Source organism: Hippopotamus amphibius, chromosome 11, assembly GCF_030028045.1.
Source record: "Hippopotamus amphibius kiboko isolate mHipAmp2 chromosome 11, mHipAmp2.hap2, whole genome shotgun sequence".
In the NCBI taxonomy this organism is placed as follows: Eukaryota; Metazoa; Chordata; class Mammalia; order Artiodactyla; family Hippopotamidae; genus Hippopotamus; species Hippopotamus amphibius.
Window position 1 is genome coordinate 54,244,290 of NC_080196.1, and position 16,454 is coordinate 54,260,743.

General features: G+C 44.3%; 1 protein-coding gene across 14 annotated transcripts in view; it reads right to left on the reverse strand.

Moving 5' to 3' along the window:
- LDLRAD4 (low density lipoprotein receptor class A domain containing 4) overlaps positions 1-16,454 on the reverse strand; it is a 291,731-nt gene that overhangs the window by 122,802 nt on the left and 152,475 nt on the right. For 13 of the 14 annotated variants that reach the window (XM_057698964.1, XM_057698962.1, XM_057698959.1 and 10 more), the window contains one exon: positions 454-594. The exons of the other annotated variant lie outside the window; for it this stretch is intronic. In XM_057698964.1, the coding sequence (XP_057554947.1) occupies positions 454-594 (141 nt within the window). The remainder of the gene's footprint in view (positions 1-453; positions 595-16,454) is intronic. 14 annotated transcript variants of the gene reach the window in all.

The following is a 16,454-nucleotide window of genomic DNA, read 5'->3' on the forward strand; positions in this document are numbered from 1 at the left end:
TTCCATCCAATATCAAATAGAAAAACACATGATCACAACCTTTTTTAAAAGTCCCATATAAACTTTTTCTATTTTCTTATTTTAATTACATGTTTAATTGTGGACTCTCTACGTACCTTTCTTTGCTTATTTAAAATCATTTTAAATTTATTTTTTAGAATTACTCTAACAAATTCTGCAAAACCAGTGTGAAGAATACTAAATCAATATATTATTTCTTGAGATCAGTCAGTGCTTCTAAGATAAGCAGCGGAAAGCCTCTCCCAAAACACAAGCCACTCGAAGTGGAAGGAACTTCTGACTCTCAGACACACCATCTTTCTACCCTAAGAAAACACAGACCTCTTCTCATAACCAAAAAACAGCATCCTTTCCACTTCCCCGGGTCACTGCCTCCCAACATCCCCAACCCAACCCAACTGAAGGAGGCCAAGGAGAGCGGGAGGGACTTACAGCTGAAGATGCCCGGAGGTGGATGTTCAGTCACCAAGAGACAGTTCTCTTCATCACTGTTGTCCCCACAGTCGTTCTGTTGGTTACAGACCAGTGAACCAAGATACAAGCACTGCCCGCTGGTGCAGGTGAATTTGCACTCTGAAAAAGCACAATATAAAGCACGCAGTCATCAATGCCAGCCTGATGTTCTCCAGCAGCTACTTATTCTTCCCCACCTGTGTGCTGTGATGGTCTGGGAACTCAGTCTACCTGGAGAGCTCAGGGAACTGAACTCAGACAGGGGCTCTCTCGGTAAGAACTCAGGACAGGACCCGGGACACTTGGGGTCTGCTGGACTTCACTCACCTCTCGCCTCTGACCCACAAAATAGTAACAACATGCCCAACAAATGTCATGGCTATGGGACTCTTATTTGCTTGAAAAAATCCTCGGCGGTCTTCCCCACCACCGAGGACGAGGGAAACAGTGCAGCAGCAGCCGGGGCAGCAGCAGGACTCAGCAGCTCAGGCTGGACAAAAGGATGCGCACACATTTTATTTCCAACATGCCACTGGGTGTTGTGGGGCTCTGGGCAAAACGTTTAACCTCTCTGGTGTTCATTTGTCTCACGCCTGAGGAGAACCAGGTTTATTACCAGGCGGGGCCGCAGTGACTTCATGATGTAAAACATGGGAACACAACGTGTGCTCTCTGCTCCCCGAGAAGCATCACTACCAAGGGCCACACAAGTGACTTAAAGAACAAGATGGAGCCCAACCCAATCCCTGCAGGCTTCACGGAGCACGGGATGCCTGCAACCTGTGCAAATCAGTATTTGAAAATGGAATTTACTTTGATAAGACTTAAAATAAATTTGCAAACAACACATTACTATCAACTTAAGCAATTAAGGAAAAAGGAAATTACACAATTACATACACATCTATGTATATCTTACATTGACTATCACCCTGATTCTAAGAGTTTTCTCCTAGAAGCACCCACAGCAGCTGGTGGGATTCACACAGGACATCCCACTCAATGAGCAGCCAGCAGAAAAACCCTCACAGAAGGCGACCAGGTCCCCCACTGATGCTGACCATCATAGCCTCTTCATTTCTCCTTGGTTTTTTTTTTTTTTCTGTCTAGAATACAGGTGGCAGGTCCTTTCCACTCTAAAATTCCATTATTCAAATAAATAATAAAAGGCTAGACATCAGCACGTAAGACCTCCACCCACTATGCTAATGACAGAGGGGTTGCAAAGAGAACCCCTTCTCTGCCGCAGAGACAGAACTTAAATCCTCGAAGTGTTTCTGCGACCCAGTACGAAAGCATCATTACAATTATCTGTGTTCACAGCCTCCTAACAGAGTCTAGAAAAAGCCAACCACAGCCCTGACCCACAGATGAACACCAGCCCCCCCAAGTGCACATCCACAAGCTGGGCACTGGCTGCACCATGCAAGTGAAACTCCATGTGCTGAGTGTGACTCAGACCCCACGGCAGGAGCTATGCTGAAGCCCAACTCTGTTGTCATAAGGGACGCAGACTGAAATCCAGCTGCTTGAAATCACACTGATGAAGTGATTTCTTTTTTACTTAATGGGAAAAAGGGATGTGAACAAAAGAACTGATCTTCCTTTCCAAAAGAAATATTGGAGTTTGGATTACTACCCAATATGAAAAGGACATTAGCCAAAAACAGGTCCTCCTGATGTTGCTGAAACAGTGATTGGAAAGAAGGGAACACTAGACTAAACTGAATGGAACTCTAAGTAAAAAGTTAAGCATTGCTGAAGTTTGAAAGGATCTCAGGTCAAACTCCCAGGTTCAAGTCGTGTGGAACTTTAAACAAGACAGAAACGAAACCACATCCACACTTCACTCCTCTCAGCTTGTTTAAAGGAGACCCTGTCTAGAGTAACAAAATATTTTCAAGGAAATGAATTATGTGATTCAGTTATTCACACAACCAGTATTTCAGCCCCTTCTATGTTCAGTGCCAGGCCCGGAGACACAGAAACACAAAGATGAAAGAGCAAGCCCTCTTCAAAGGGCTAAAACGCAAACTTTCGTAAATGTGAGCAATGACTAACACACATATTCATTCCTTCCGAGGACCCACTTTCCTTCTTTGTGTCCCTCACAGTGAGACAGCTGCCCGGTGAGGAATGGGCACTTGGTGTGTCACCTATTTGTTGAATAAACATATGACCTCATCTGAGCCTCATAAGAACCCTATGAAATTATTAGGGTAGATAGTATTATTCCCATTTTATAGATGAAGAAATTAAGACTCAGATTAAGTGACCTGCCCATAATTAAACTGCAAATGAATGGCAAAATCCAGACGTGTTTCCAGATCCTCCATCTCTGGTCTCAGGCTATCTAACTGCTGCCTCTTAGTTTCCAAATCTGCCTTCAAGAATGTGTAAAACTCATTTATAATGAGGATGACACATACGTAAGAAAAGTTCTCTACAGTTTATCTTAAGTAGGCTTAACATTACTCAGGATGCATTAAAAAGGCTTGTGCTACTGATGTGCTTAGCAAGCCCTTAGTTCTTAGATAATGGAAATATGACCATCAACCCACTGAATTTCAATTTCATAATATCTAAATATCAAACTGAATATTAGCTGGATATCAAAACTAAAAATCTCTCCGTCTCATGGCCACTTGAATCAAAATAACTGAATGGAAATTTTGCACCAACTTCGGCTTCTTGATGTATCTATAAATCTGCCATAATATTACTAAGTGTTAAAGATTAATGCTAAAGCTGGAACAAACCTGCAGACCAGAGGAAAGCGTGTGTCCAAGGTAACCTAACTGTACTGATGGAGGCAGGCTTCCGACTCAGTCCTGACTCACCCTGCAAGACCATCTCCACCACACTTTCTACCCCAAAGCCCAGCGTGTTCAGAGATTAGGGGTGGTCCCTAAAACTAGGTTATTCTATGATAGTTCAAACAAACTAGGAACCCCAGATGAGAGGCTCTAACCTTGGCTACCCATGGAATCCCTGGGCTGATCTTTCAGCCCCAGCCTGGAGCACTGTACGCCCTGGCGTGAGGTATGGCCTGGACAGGGGGGTTCCTAGGGATCCTTAGACTGGTTCTGCTGGGCAGCCAAGAAGGGCCACTTCCTCGTGAGACACAGAGAACTCACTCATATGAAGCTCTCTCTTTAGCTAACAGTACTGTTTAGCTAGTATTGCAATGCTTAGTTGGTATTTGCTAATTTACTTGAAAAAAAAAATCTCTTAAAATGGACAGGTATTTTGATGATTCCTGGATATAGGGCCTGGTTGCTATAACTTTGTACTGTCTTCAGGATATTTTAGAAGCTTTGGGACCACGGGTATGACCCACAAACTACATTTTGACAAATTATATTTTATTTTCTCAAGGAAATAAAACAAGTCAGAAAAAGAAGATAGAAGTTTTTGAATTTTTTTTTATTTTGTCCATTCTTTGTGGCACTTGAGTATTTCTGCTAAGCAAGAAGTTGAAGGAAATCAAAAACTGTTAAACATTAGAAACATTTTGGCTACAAATTCATGGTGATTTCAAGTGTATAATATCAGAATAGAATATAGAACCAACAACTCAGGAACCAGTTTTTCCTGCAAGAGCTATATATTTAATTTTAAAATTTGTAATATTTAAATAATTTCTCTTCTTTAAAGTTGGGATTTTTTTAAATAAAGAAAATGGCATTCCTTTCTGCCATAATTCTCTATTTGACTTCTTATTTTTAAAAATCTAGAATCAGCAAAAGATTTTAGGATCACTGTTACTTTTAGTAATACAGAATTTTCTCTAAATTTGGAGTCTTCTTTAGTTTCTCTATATTCCTACATAAAGCTTCTGATGAATTTCAGTGACTCTGAATTGTCATAGATTCATAAAATTATAATGCTGAGAAGGCCCTAGAGACACAGCAGACCACCCTCTCAGGTCACAGATGAGAGACCTCCTGACTCACCCGAAGTCAGGGAACAAACCTCCTTTAATGGAACTTAAAACCCACGATTTCTACCAAATTGGGGAAAAACTTTTTTTGTCCTAAATGTCATTCCTATTATGTACAGACTAATACTAAGCACAGCCCCGAGCATTTAATGCACACCCCACTCACGACAGCTCCACAGAGCAGCAATGAGAGTTCTAAGTTGTTCACTGACATGTGAAAGGGGAGAAAGGAAAAGAATGATTAAGAGTAAGAGAATTTCCTAATATTTTGTTACTTTTGAAAAAAACAAGCAATTTTAAGAGTCCTGAAAGCAGGAAAGAAATGGAATAGCCTAGGGTGTTCTGTGAATTCCAAACTTTTATACACACAAAAAAAACTATATTAAAAAAAAAAAACTTTAAGGACCAGTAGCTAACTAAACTCGGACAGGGATAAATACTCAATCTTGACTACCAGGAGAACAAATCTGCATCTCAGAGGCCAGTTAATCCACTTAGTAGAGTCAATATTCTATTAGTTAAAAGGCAACAAAAGGTACTTGAAAGTTGCTAAGAGTAAATCTTAAATGTCCTCACCACAAAAAAAGAAATAGTAATTAGGTGACGTGACACAGGTGTTAGCTAACCACTATGGTCTTCATTTTACAGTATACATGTGTGTCAATCACGTTGTCCACCTTAAACTTACACAATGTTATGTGTCAATCACATCTCAATAAAGCTGGGGGAAAAGGTAACAAAAAGTTGTTCTCAATTTTTCCTATACTCTTCTTAAAACCTTAGTTTTCAGGTACGACCTCGGTCACAAAGTAAGTGACGAACACAGCGCTGCATCACAGCTACAGAATCAGCCTCTTTTGCGAACAGGCAAAGCCATCCACAGCAGCTATTTCTGTGAGTTCACACAGCGCTATGGGCCCTCTTAGCTCACGTGTCCGTCACTCACACACCTGAACACTGGGAGTGATTCTGGCTCCAATATTTCTGACGTTAAATCTAGAACTTGCTTTCAGTAATGGGGCCTTCTTAATATACTTACAAGGTGGATAACAAAGAGACTAAACCTAGCTGCTAGGGACCTATAAGTGAAGGACTAATAAGGTTCTAAAATTAGTACAAATAATTCTACCACCACCAACATAAGTTTATATTTCCTACTATGCTGATGACAATATTTTTATTGATTTATACATATACTGCCTACTCCCCTGCAAGGCACAAGATTATTTACCATAAAGTAAAGCGCAACAGAAATGGAAAACAATGAGTAAAAGACAAAAATCATGAACCTAGAATTGCAGGGGAGAGAGGAAACCTTGTGCCTGTAGAGAACTCTAGTGACCAGTCACTAAACCCAGCTCCAAGCAAAGGGGCTACCACGGAGACCAGAGGCCTGGCCACAAGCACTCGCTGGCCACGTGGTGGAGGCCTGCAGTTAGTCAGAAACATACTTTCTCCTGCTTCTCAGGCCTGAGAGGTCAGTCATTCTTCTTATTACAGGGCACTGTACAACCACATGAAGGCCACCAAGGGCTCCCAAGACTCCCCAGGCCACCAAGGGCTCCTTCCTGCATCACCTTCTGTAAGGCTGGAATACTAGACTGGTTTCTATTGAGGGAGCCAGAATGACAGCATCCAGAAAGTAGTGATTTAGCAAATTACGAAAACAAAGCTTTGAGAATCTTCAGAAATGAAAAGTTAATCCTTAGGGTTATTCCTCTCAAATGTCAGCTTTTGACAGCATGTGAAAGGCAGAAGGATGATAAATGCACACTCTCACACAACAGTTTTCAATGCAAGGAATACATTTTGAGTAACCTGTAAGAGACTCGATATCTCACACAACATCAACACTGATCTCTGCGCACATCTGAGGAAAGAGGTCTGAGACGCTGTGGGTGCCTCACCGGCACTACACAGCGACCTGCGCAGCATGCCAAAGGCCAAACGTAAAGACCCTGCATCACTAACAACGTGCTCCCCTCAGTCAAAGACAGCGCTGACTTTCCAGTTCATAAATTTGAAACAAAGGAGAATTTAATTTGTAGGTTTATACTCTATGTAATGAATTGAGTTACCTCACAAGCATTTAATAAAAGTTGTATCTTAAGTGGTGCTACTGAAACCATAGTTGTCTTGCAGAAAGATGACTAGGACTTAATAGAAGGACATCTGCCCATACAGTAAGATTAACAGAGAAGAATCTCCCATCAAAGATAGTAATAAAACTTTTTAAACTCAATTCATTTTATAATGTGGTTTATCACTCCCACTATGGTGCTGAAAAGATGCTTTTAATGTGTCTAAAGTTCTCTAATAACCATGAGTGGAAAATGTGCTCTTAAAAGTCCAAGGTACTTTGGCTTTAGACTTCCAGTCCTACAATTACCCTTTAGAGCAGCTTGAAAAAATTACCCAACCTTCATCGAAACACCATCAGGTATTTTAAAAGTCAGTAAAAGTCCTTTAGGACTTGAATTGGCAAATAGCACTATTTCTTTTCCATGTTTAAAAGCACTGTGTGAATTCTTTTCCACGTTTTTCTGTATGTAAAATGTGAAGAGGTGTTCTCGTTAGCTTTCTTAGAACAGTACTGCAAGCACCCATGGAAGCAGGTAAGAAACACCTTAAAACACTGTGGAACAAAAAGGTGGATCAATATATGCAATGCACATATAGGATGGGAACATAGTCTGAAAGGACGCTGAGTAAAGTACAAACAATGATACCTCTGCGTGCTGGGATCATCAGTAATTTCTAGTTCCTTGTGAATTTTATGTATGATTTTATAATCAGGAAAATATAAACCCTATTTTAAAGGGGGGAAATCTCTGTGAAAACCAAATGTTTGTAGAATTCTAAATCCACCATAATGAAGTACCTAATTCCCCACAACATCATTCAAACAGAAATCCAGACACACAGTCCAGCCCCGCTATCTCAGTCACATTCCAGCACAAAGCACACGTGGGGCACCCCCACGGCTGGAGCAGCAGCAACAGCACGGACACCAGCTGGCAGTACCCGCCTGAGGACCTGCTGGGGGTGCGCTGGGCAGGGCAGTCCCATAGAGCACAGCCTGCGATGTGGAAGCAAGGCTGAGGGCCAGTTGCACAGGTGTGGAGCACCCTGAAACCCTGCTGAGGACCAGGCCCCGTGCTCCATCTACAGGCTTTAAATAAAGACCTCTGAACAGAATGTAACCACACAGCCCCAAGCATTTAATGCACACCCTTCAAGACTAACCCTGAACACCCCACTCACGACAGCTCCACCGGGCCGCAATAAGAGTTCTAAGGTGTCCACTGATGTACGCATTTGAGGTGCACGGCCGTGATGGATGCACGGGCGTTTACAGCACAAACCTGGACACCAAGGGGGAACCACAGAGGTGAAAGGGTGGTGTCAATCCTCAGCTATTGCAACCTGAGCCTCAGGACTTTTTCCCTCAGCCACTCTTTCCTTCATTCAAGAGTCCTGCACTGCTCTAGCAAGGATCGTGGTCACAGGTGCCAAGGACATAATAGACAGTCCATTGCCCTAAGACTCAGGAAACTGGCTTCTCCTCCAGCTCTGAAACTAAATATTGTATTTATCCTCAGGCAAGAACAAGAATTTTAACTTCTCAACTCCTTCCTGGTAAATGTGGTACTTGGATTAAAGCAGTGGTTCTCATCTTCCTCTGACAGCCCAGGGGACCCCTTGAGGACTCAAAGCCTCCAGCAGGAAGTAGGGTGTGGGGTCAGTGAGGAGTCCCCACAGAATTGCTAAATCTGTGTGCAGGGTAGCTTTCCTTGAGATTCCATTGGGAAACGGTACCCCCAGCTAAAAAATCTGAAAGCTACCTACTGCCTTACATTCTAAAAGTCCTTTCAGTTCTTAGAATCTATGATTCAATAGAATTTTAAGAAAGAAATTTTAAAGAATGAAATTCTACTTAAGTCCTGGTACTTCTGTTGCCCACTCTTGATTATTCTAATGATTATCCAAATGACAGGTGCTTTTAAAGTTTCTGAGTTCTGAACATTTGGATACACGCTGAGTATCAATACCACCTCTAGGGGATCCTTCCCATCAGCTTTACAAACATGCTGTAACCTCCCCCATCTTTAAAATAAAAATGCTTTGGGCCCCAGTCTCCATGTCTCCGCTCCCAAGGCTCAACAAATCCAGTCAGGCTTTGGCCCCATCACTGCGCCAAAACTGCTTCTCCAGGCCGCGAACGACCTCCTTGTCGTTAAACCCAGTGTGGCCACCCAGTCCAAGTCTCACTAGACCGCCTCTGACAGTCAGCCACTCCTACTGCCCAGAACCAAGTGCTTGGTGGGTCCAAGGATATAACCCCCCTCACAGATCCCCCTCCCTCCCTGACTTGCCACCCTCTTCTCTAGTCCATACACCCCGGCCCTGTGGTCTCAAGCCATCCAGCCTCTCCATGCTGACGACCCCACGTCACCATCCCTCCAGTCACCTGTCAGCATCTCAAGGTGATATAACACACCTGAACTCACCACAGCCAAGCCCAGCATGCCATCTTCCTACGCCAGCTGGCTCCACTCACAGCCCCCGCAACATCTTGAGAATGCATCCTTTCAGCTTCTGAGGCAACAACCAAGCAGTCACCTGTGACTCTTTCCTTTATCCAGTCCAGTAAGAAATTCTGTTAGCTTCACCTTCAAAATATGCCTGGAAATCGGCCCCTTCCCACCATCTCACTGCAGTCACCCTGGTGTAAGGGCCATCACCTGGACAACCCCGACAGTCTCCTGACCAGCCCCACAGCTTCTCCCTGTGTCCTTCCCACCAGAGTCTGGTCCCAAGAGGGCACCCAAGACTACTCTGCTCAAAACTCTAAAATGGCTTCTTCTATTTCACTCAGAGGGAAAAACCAGGGTCCTTACAATGAACCCTACACAACCCCTAATATCAAGGCCTCATCCATTCCCCAGCCTCACCTGTCCCATCTGTGTTGGCTCTGGGCCTCCTCACTGTCCTCTGAACACACCCGGCTCACCCAGGCCCACTGTTCCTGTCTAGAACATTCCCTCACGAGCAATCTGCTGTACTAACCCTCTCACTTCCGTCAGGCCCACACTCAGATGTCACATCTCTGTGGGCTTTTCTCAGACCACTCTGTTTAAAATTGGAACCCCTCCCCACCACTCCTGACCCTTCCTATCCTACTTTCCCGCTAGATTTTTCTCTACAACTATTTCCATCTAACATTACATCTAATAACATGCATATTAACTCAAAAAGACACATACACCCCAATGTTCACTGCAGCACTATTTACAATTGCCAGATCATGGAAGCAATGTAAATGTCCATCAACAGATGAACAGATAAAGATGTGGTACACATATACAATGGAATATTATTCAGCCGTAAAAAAGGAATGAAATTGGGACATTTGTAGAGACACAGATGGACCTAGAGACTGTCATACAGAGTGAAGTAAGTCAGAAAGAGAAAAACAAATATCGTACAGTAATACATATAGGTGGAATCTAGAAAAATGGTACAGATCAACCCATTTGCAAGGCAGAAATAGAGACACAGATGTAGAGAACAAACATATGGACACCAAGGGGGAAAACGGGTGGGGGCAGGGTTCGGGTGGGATGAATTGGGAGACTGGGATTGCCATATATACATTACTAATAAAAAATATCAAATTGTACACTTTAAATATATGCAATTGATTGTATGTCAATTATTTCTCAATAAAAGTTCTTAAAAAAAGCATGCATAACATTTTTTTAAAGACTTATTTTATTATTTATTTTTTTATTTTATTTTTGGCTGCATTGGGTCCTCCTTGCTGCACATGGGCTTTCCCTAGTTTCGGAGTGCAGGGGCTACTCCTCGTTGCGGTGGCGGGTTTCTCATTGCGGTGGTTTCTCTTGTTTGGAAGCACGGGCTCTAGGCACGCGGGTTTCACTAGTTGTGGCTCGTGGGCTCTAGAGCGCAGGCTCAGTAATTATGGCACACAGGCTTAATTGCTCTGCGACACATGCGATCTTCCCGGACCAGGGCTCAAACCCATGTCCCCTGCGTTGACAGGCAGATTCCTAACCACTGCACCACCAGGGAAGCCCCACGCATAACATTTCTTACCTTTTTTCCCCACTAGAACATAAACTACATGAAGGCAGGTAAGGATTTTTGTCTGCCTGGTTTTACTGATGAATTCCCAGAGTCTGAACAGGGCCTGGTATACAGTAAACATTCAATAAGTGTCCGTTAAGAAAATCAATGAGCAGAAGTAAAAGCTTGTCGGCAAGTTCTTCCAGGAACCACAATTCACTACTGCTATCCCTTTGAGTGAGAAGTTTTCTCTGCACATATATGCTCACTAGGGAGGGGTGTGTGTGTGTATATATATATATATGGAAAATGAGGTACAAAAAAGACAAAGATGAAAATAAAATTCAAATCTATCATTAGCAAATTACATAAGAATTTTTAAAGCAAAGAGTTAAAGTTATTAGCCAAAATAGATCTTTAATTACCTGTGGTCTTCACTGATGGAAAAATCTCTCTCTCAATCTCTCTCTAGCCTAAAATGTTTATGCTTTTCCCCATCTGTCCCCTCCCTGTCCTCTGGCCTAATTTTCCTCTCAGGGCAGCCTGTGTGTTCTGGCTGAAGCACTGGCCTGTCTACGCAGGAAGCAGCAGCCCCTCTCACACAGCCTCCAGCGCCCTGAGAGAGCTGTGCATGGGCACTGACTTTCCCGTATGTCTTACTTTTCGTTTCCACTAACAAGCTTGGGGCCAGGGAGCAAGGCAGGTATTTAGGATTCACGGCGTTGCTGACCCTGCATCATCCTCAAGGTGATCTCACCTGTTTTTTCCCATTTGGGTGAAAACTGCCTCATCTTCTTGCCTTGAGCCTCCCGTGGCTGTCTGCCTGGGGTCCTCCAGCTGTCATCAAATTCACCCTTTATGAATTTCCCTTCTTGAAAGCGTATACCTTTGAAGAATCCCACAGAATCAGATCTGGCTGCCCAAGAGCTGCACGAACCCCATGTTCCCTGCTGCCCAAAGCCAACCCACACATTGTGTGCAGTGGTGTCCTTGTGCTTTCTGATGGACAGCAGGGCACTCCACTGCGAGGAGAAAGTCCCTCCCTGCCCCGTTTTGTCTTATTTCCCCAGTGGTTCCTTAGAAGCTCTTCTTTGTCCCCTCAAATAAACTTCCCACTTTAAGCCTTATTCGGCCCTCCTGTCCCCCAGGAGAAGCTAATGGCAGCATGTTCATGATGGTGTCCTACCCAGCCAAGTCTCAAAGCTCCCCCACCACACAAGGCCCCTCAGGGATGTTGGCAGACAGACCTGTCCCTTCATCCCCCAAGGGAGACCTTCAAATAATTAAAATCATGGCCTTTGGTTTCCATAGCTAATCAAATTCAAGGCCAGGGATGGATGTGGTGGGAAGCCACTGCTGTACTCCCAGAGTGCCACAAAGTAGAGGGAAGAGGCTCCCTCTGGCCCTGCACTCCTCTACTCCCCATGCTCACTGCTTTACTGGAGAAAACAGTCTATTTCTGAGGACCTGGCCCAGGTGAGAATCCCACATTACACAAGGACAAGACTTTTGTGCCCTGAATATTCTCATCTCAGACCTTTCACAAAGAACTTTTCTTTACAGTGCCATGGGCCAATCTAGGATTTCTGGAACCCCTCTGCCCGTCTCCCCAATAACCAGAGAGACTGCTTCTGGTAGAAGACGTAGGAGACTTCAGAACAATCTGACTAACGATCAGGATCAGGGTCTTAAACCTGCCCTACCCAACGGAGAGCACATGCTGGTAACCTTCTTACCTTCTGAAATTAACAGTCCTCCTGACTTTCTGCTCATCTCTCCCAAGGGCACACCAGCAAGGGACCTGTGCCATGGGTGGTGTGACTTGATAACCCAGCACCGAGGGCTCTGGGCATCCTGCTGCTCTTGGTCATCTGGTCTCAGATCTCCTCCCGCCAACCACTCTCTCAGATCTGTGTCCCATCCCAGGCTGGGACCATGCTCCACCTTCACCCGGCTTCCCTGTTGGCCCCCTTGTGATAGGACGGGCCTCAAACACCTCTATGCCCAACTCCAGGGACCTGCTCACCACTGCTACAGCTGAGTCCCGATCAGCTGGACTGCGCACTAGAGCAGTTCCTAGCGACCCCTAAGCGTGGAAGCATGGCCACCCACTCTTGTGTGGACAATACACGTCTGTCCTCACTCCAGCCTCGATGCTCCTGCTGAAGTGAGCCCATTCTATGCTGTTCTGTCCTTAATGCAGATGAATAGCAGGACCAGCCTGAAAACTGCCCCCTCTCGAACACAGTTCTGCTTTCTCATCTCCAGACTCCAACCTGTAATACTGTCCACGTCACTGCAAGGAGCAAACACAGTAAGTGGACATGGAGTCAGGGTCTAATTCTATTTCACAGCCAGTAGAGGAGGTCTTCCCAATACTATTTCTATAAACACAGTTATAAAACAGCAAGAACTGACATGAAAAAGAAACAAATGTGGATAGAATCTGAGTCCTTTAACACACACTGAAAACAAATTCATTGAAAAAATACAAAACAAAGTAATTTTTCTTTATATTCAAGTATAACAAAGCACCCTGATTAAAAATGTACCCCTTCCCACCCATGTTCAAGACTCCCTATCTACATTCCTCGCTTTATTTTTCTATAAGACTTAACACCTTTTAATAAATCCCATACTTAATTTTCTGTTTTGCTCACTGTCTTTAATCATATAAATGTTTACTGTTACTTTACTGGGGCCTAGAATATCTGCATGTAACAGAGTCTCAAAAAACATTTGGTGGATGAGGGAAGGTTTATTCTACCAAGTCAACTGTTATTTCTAAATCATAAATATCATGTCACCCCTGTACTTTAAATCTTCAGCACACAGTCCATGTTAACTGGGCACGTAAGAGCATTCCTCCTGAAGTGGACCTAACCATCTTTCCAACCTCACTTCCTATATACAAGTTCCTCTACACACTCCCTGGAAGCTGGACGCACCAGAACACAAGGACAATCTCCAGCATACAGCTCCTGTCATGGTGCACCAAGGCACCACGACAGGAGCTCCTGCCTAGAGTGACTCGCTTCCCCCAATTACCTAACAAATGCCCATGACCTTTCAGGGAAAAAAAAAAAAAGGGCCCCATGTCTGTGCCGCCTTCCCCAACCTCCCCACCCCATCCACAATTAAACACGGCTGCCTTTGTGTTCCCATGGCAACCTGTGCATCTCTCCACTACAGCACTTGTCACATGCCTGTCATTATTTGTCTATTTGTCCGTCTTACCCACAACAAGACTTCTCGAGTCCAGAATATATGACATCATTGCACCCCACCTCTACTACAGTAGGTAATTAACAACTGCTTTGACTTAATTGAATCAAGATCATGGGGGGCAAGGCAGAGAGAAGTGCACTTTGGGGTCAGTTTTCTTTCTTTCACCTGAAATCTGTGCTTCCACACAGATATACTAGATAAAGAGAATGGTGTTGAGAGAGCAGGACACGTTCCAGGTCACAGATTTCACGCTGAACCAGCAGGGCCATTTGTCTTTGATAATCTGAGGGGTCAGAGATGTGTAATCACACTAATTAGCATCATGTCTCCTCTGCACTACGTGTCCAAACCAGGAGCCAAGAGACACTAGAGGTAACTTAAATGCATACATTCTCCACACACAGACAGAATCACACACAAATTATACACAGAAATTATAAGATGTCAGGTCTCCTATGAGACAAAGGACGCATGAAAAGGAGCATGAACAAGACTGCCCATTCCTGTTTCGGTGCACATGTGGGGAGCACCCCTGGCGCTTCTACAGATACATGAAAACACCGGACCAGCAACAAGAAATGTAGAGAAAGGGTGAGAGGCCAGAGCACTCATGGACTCAGCTGCTCACTTCCTGGAAGCGGCTGAAGTCACACTCAGTGGAAATGCTATAAATGGAACTTTTCTTATGTCTCCTTAAAATCAGAAACAAAAATTTTCAGCGCTCTAGAAAGTGGTGACACATATGATGACACCAGGGCTAGTGAGATGAAATACAGGCTCTGGACACCAACAGCATCACAGGCACCACTGATCAATCCTCATGGACAGGTTCAAGGGTGTTCCCAGGCTGCTGCTAACAACTCCTTTCCCAGCGCCATTCTCTAACTTCTGCTCATTTGTGATCACATCCCCAGGGTTGAGCTGCCAGACATGACAGCCCACAGCCCTGCACAAGCACATTCAACAGAACCCTTGAGCCTGTTACACGTAGGCAGCTGTACCTAACAACATCCTCTTCTGGTCAAGGCAGCAGAGACAGGAGAAGAGGGAAACAGGTGTACGGCCAGAGACGTGGCTGTGGTTTTAACAAACACACACATCTGCAGCAGTACACAGTGTCTCCCTCTATTTGCAAGTGGCAGTTGGGAAGGCTTTGTGGGACCAGAGAGAGAGAGGGAGAATTTCTTTGCTCTTGGAACTGCTGCAGTTGCTGACCTTCAGCACCCCCTGAAAGGAGTTCAGGGTGGAGATCAGGAATGAGGTACTCTGTATTCTGGGAAAAACTGGCAGAAAAGGCCTTCAGATAGATACTTTCAGAAGATTCTGTGAGCCCGAATTCTTGCATCTTCTCATACCTAGTGAAACACTAACAACATTAATGGTGGCATCTGCTTTGACTGTTAAGAAAAAAATCACAATTAAAAGTCAAAATGGAATAGCTGTGGTTCAGACATCCAAGTAAATAACTAAGTGACACTACTGGTGTGATTTCAGACAACTCCTTGTGTTGCTAAGAACTTGAGGAGTCTCTGGAGCTGCCAGACCTGGGATGCCACCAGCCATGCTCAAACAATGTCTGCTGGCAACTGGTAACTGCAACCTTACTTTTTAAAGGTCTCCTCATGCAACTATTACATTTTTAGGCAATGAAATTACTTTAGATTATATGTTAACAAGAAGAGAAAACACATGTGTAGTAACCAATAGCTCCCATTATTTATGTGTTAATACCACATCAAAGGTTAAAACCTACTTAGATAAAACTAGATAACTGGCTACCTGGCTACAAGTCTCCCCAAAGCACCAGGTCCAGACTGGGTTTCATGCTTATTCTCCTGAAAAGAAATGAGATCTCTTTTGTCTATTAATGATTGGGTTGTCACTCCTCCAATTACTTCTAACTGGGTCCATTACACCTACATCAATCACACTGGGCTAATAGAAGAGGACATAAAAGATATACGACCAGGCCAAATAGCTCCACTCCTTTGGACAGGGTAATCCAAGCACTGACTCCATCTGGACCAGGATCACCAAATGTAACCTGGTTCTTACTCCTGCTTGGGCCCCTGGTTACGATAATTCTTTTACTGATCTTTGGCCCCTGCCTTCTTAATCTATTTGCCTAGTTTGTTCTTTCTAAGGATACAGTTTCCCAGACAAGATGATGGTAATGCAGAGATTCCAGCCACTCCTTGGAACAGATCCTGCTGGAATAACAACAGAAGTCACCCAGGTCCCTTAATGAGACACGGTGAGAGCTCCATGACCCCACTAGGTAGGGTCTACGAGCCCCTTGCCAGCCTGAAGAAGCTACAGAAGACAGACTTTCGCCCTTCATCCTCCCAATAAAGATTTCTTGGGGTTCACGTCTCTTAGGGGGTATCTGAGGCAGGAGATAGATGGGCCCCAGTCTGAATAGCTGGAGTTTCTCCCATGTGGACAGATGCTCCAAAATAGCAGGAGCTAGAGAAGAGCTGAGTCCTGTCCAAATAAGAGACAAAGACCACGTATTTCTCATTCTCGAAGTCAAGGAGACCTTCCCAACTACACACGCGCAGAAAGGCTCCTCAGAGGTCAAAAGGGAGGGGCGTCACCTCATAGGAAGTGATGTTGACCTACCCATAGGCCTCTCTGCTAGACTCCATCTTAGCTAAGAGATGCACACACACATGTGGGAGGACCCTGAGACAAACCAAATACAGACTCAGAACCAGGC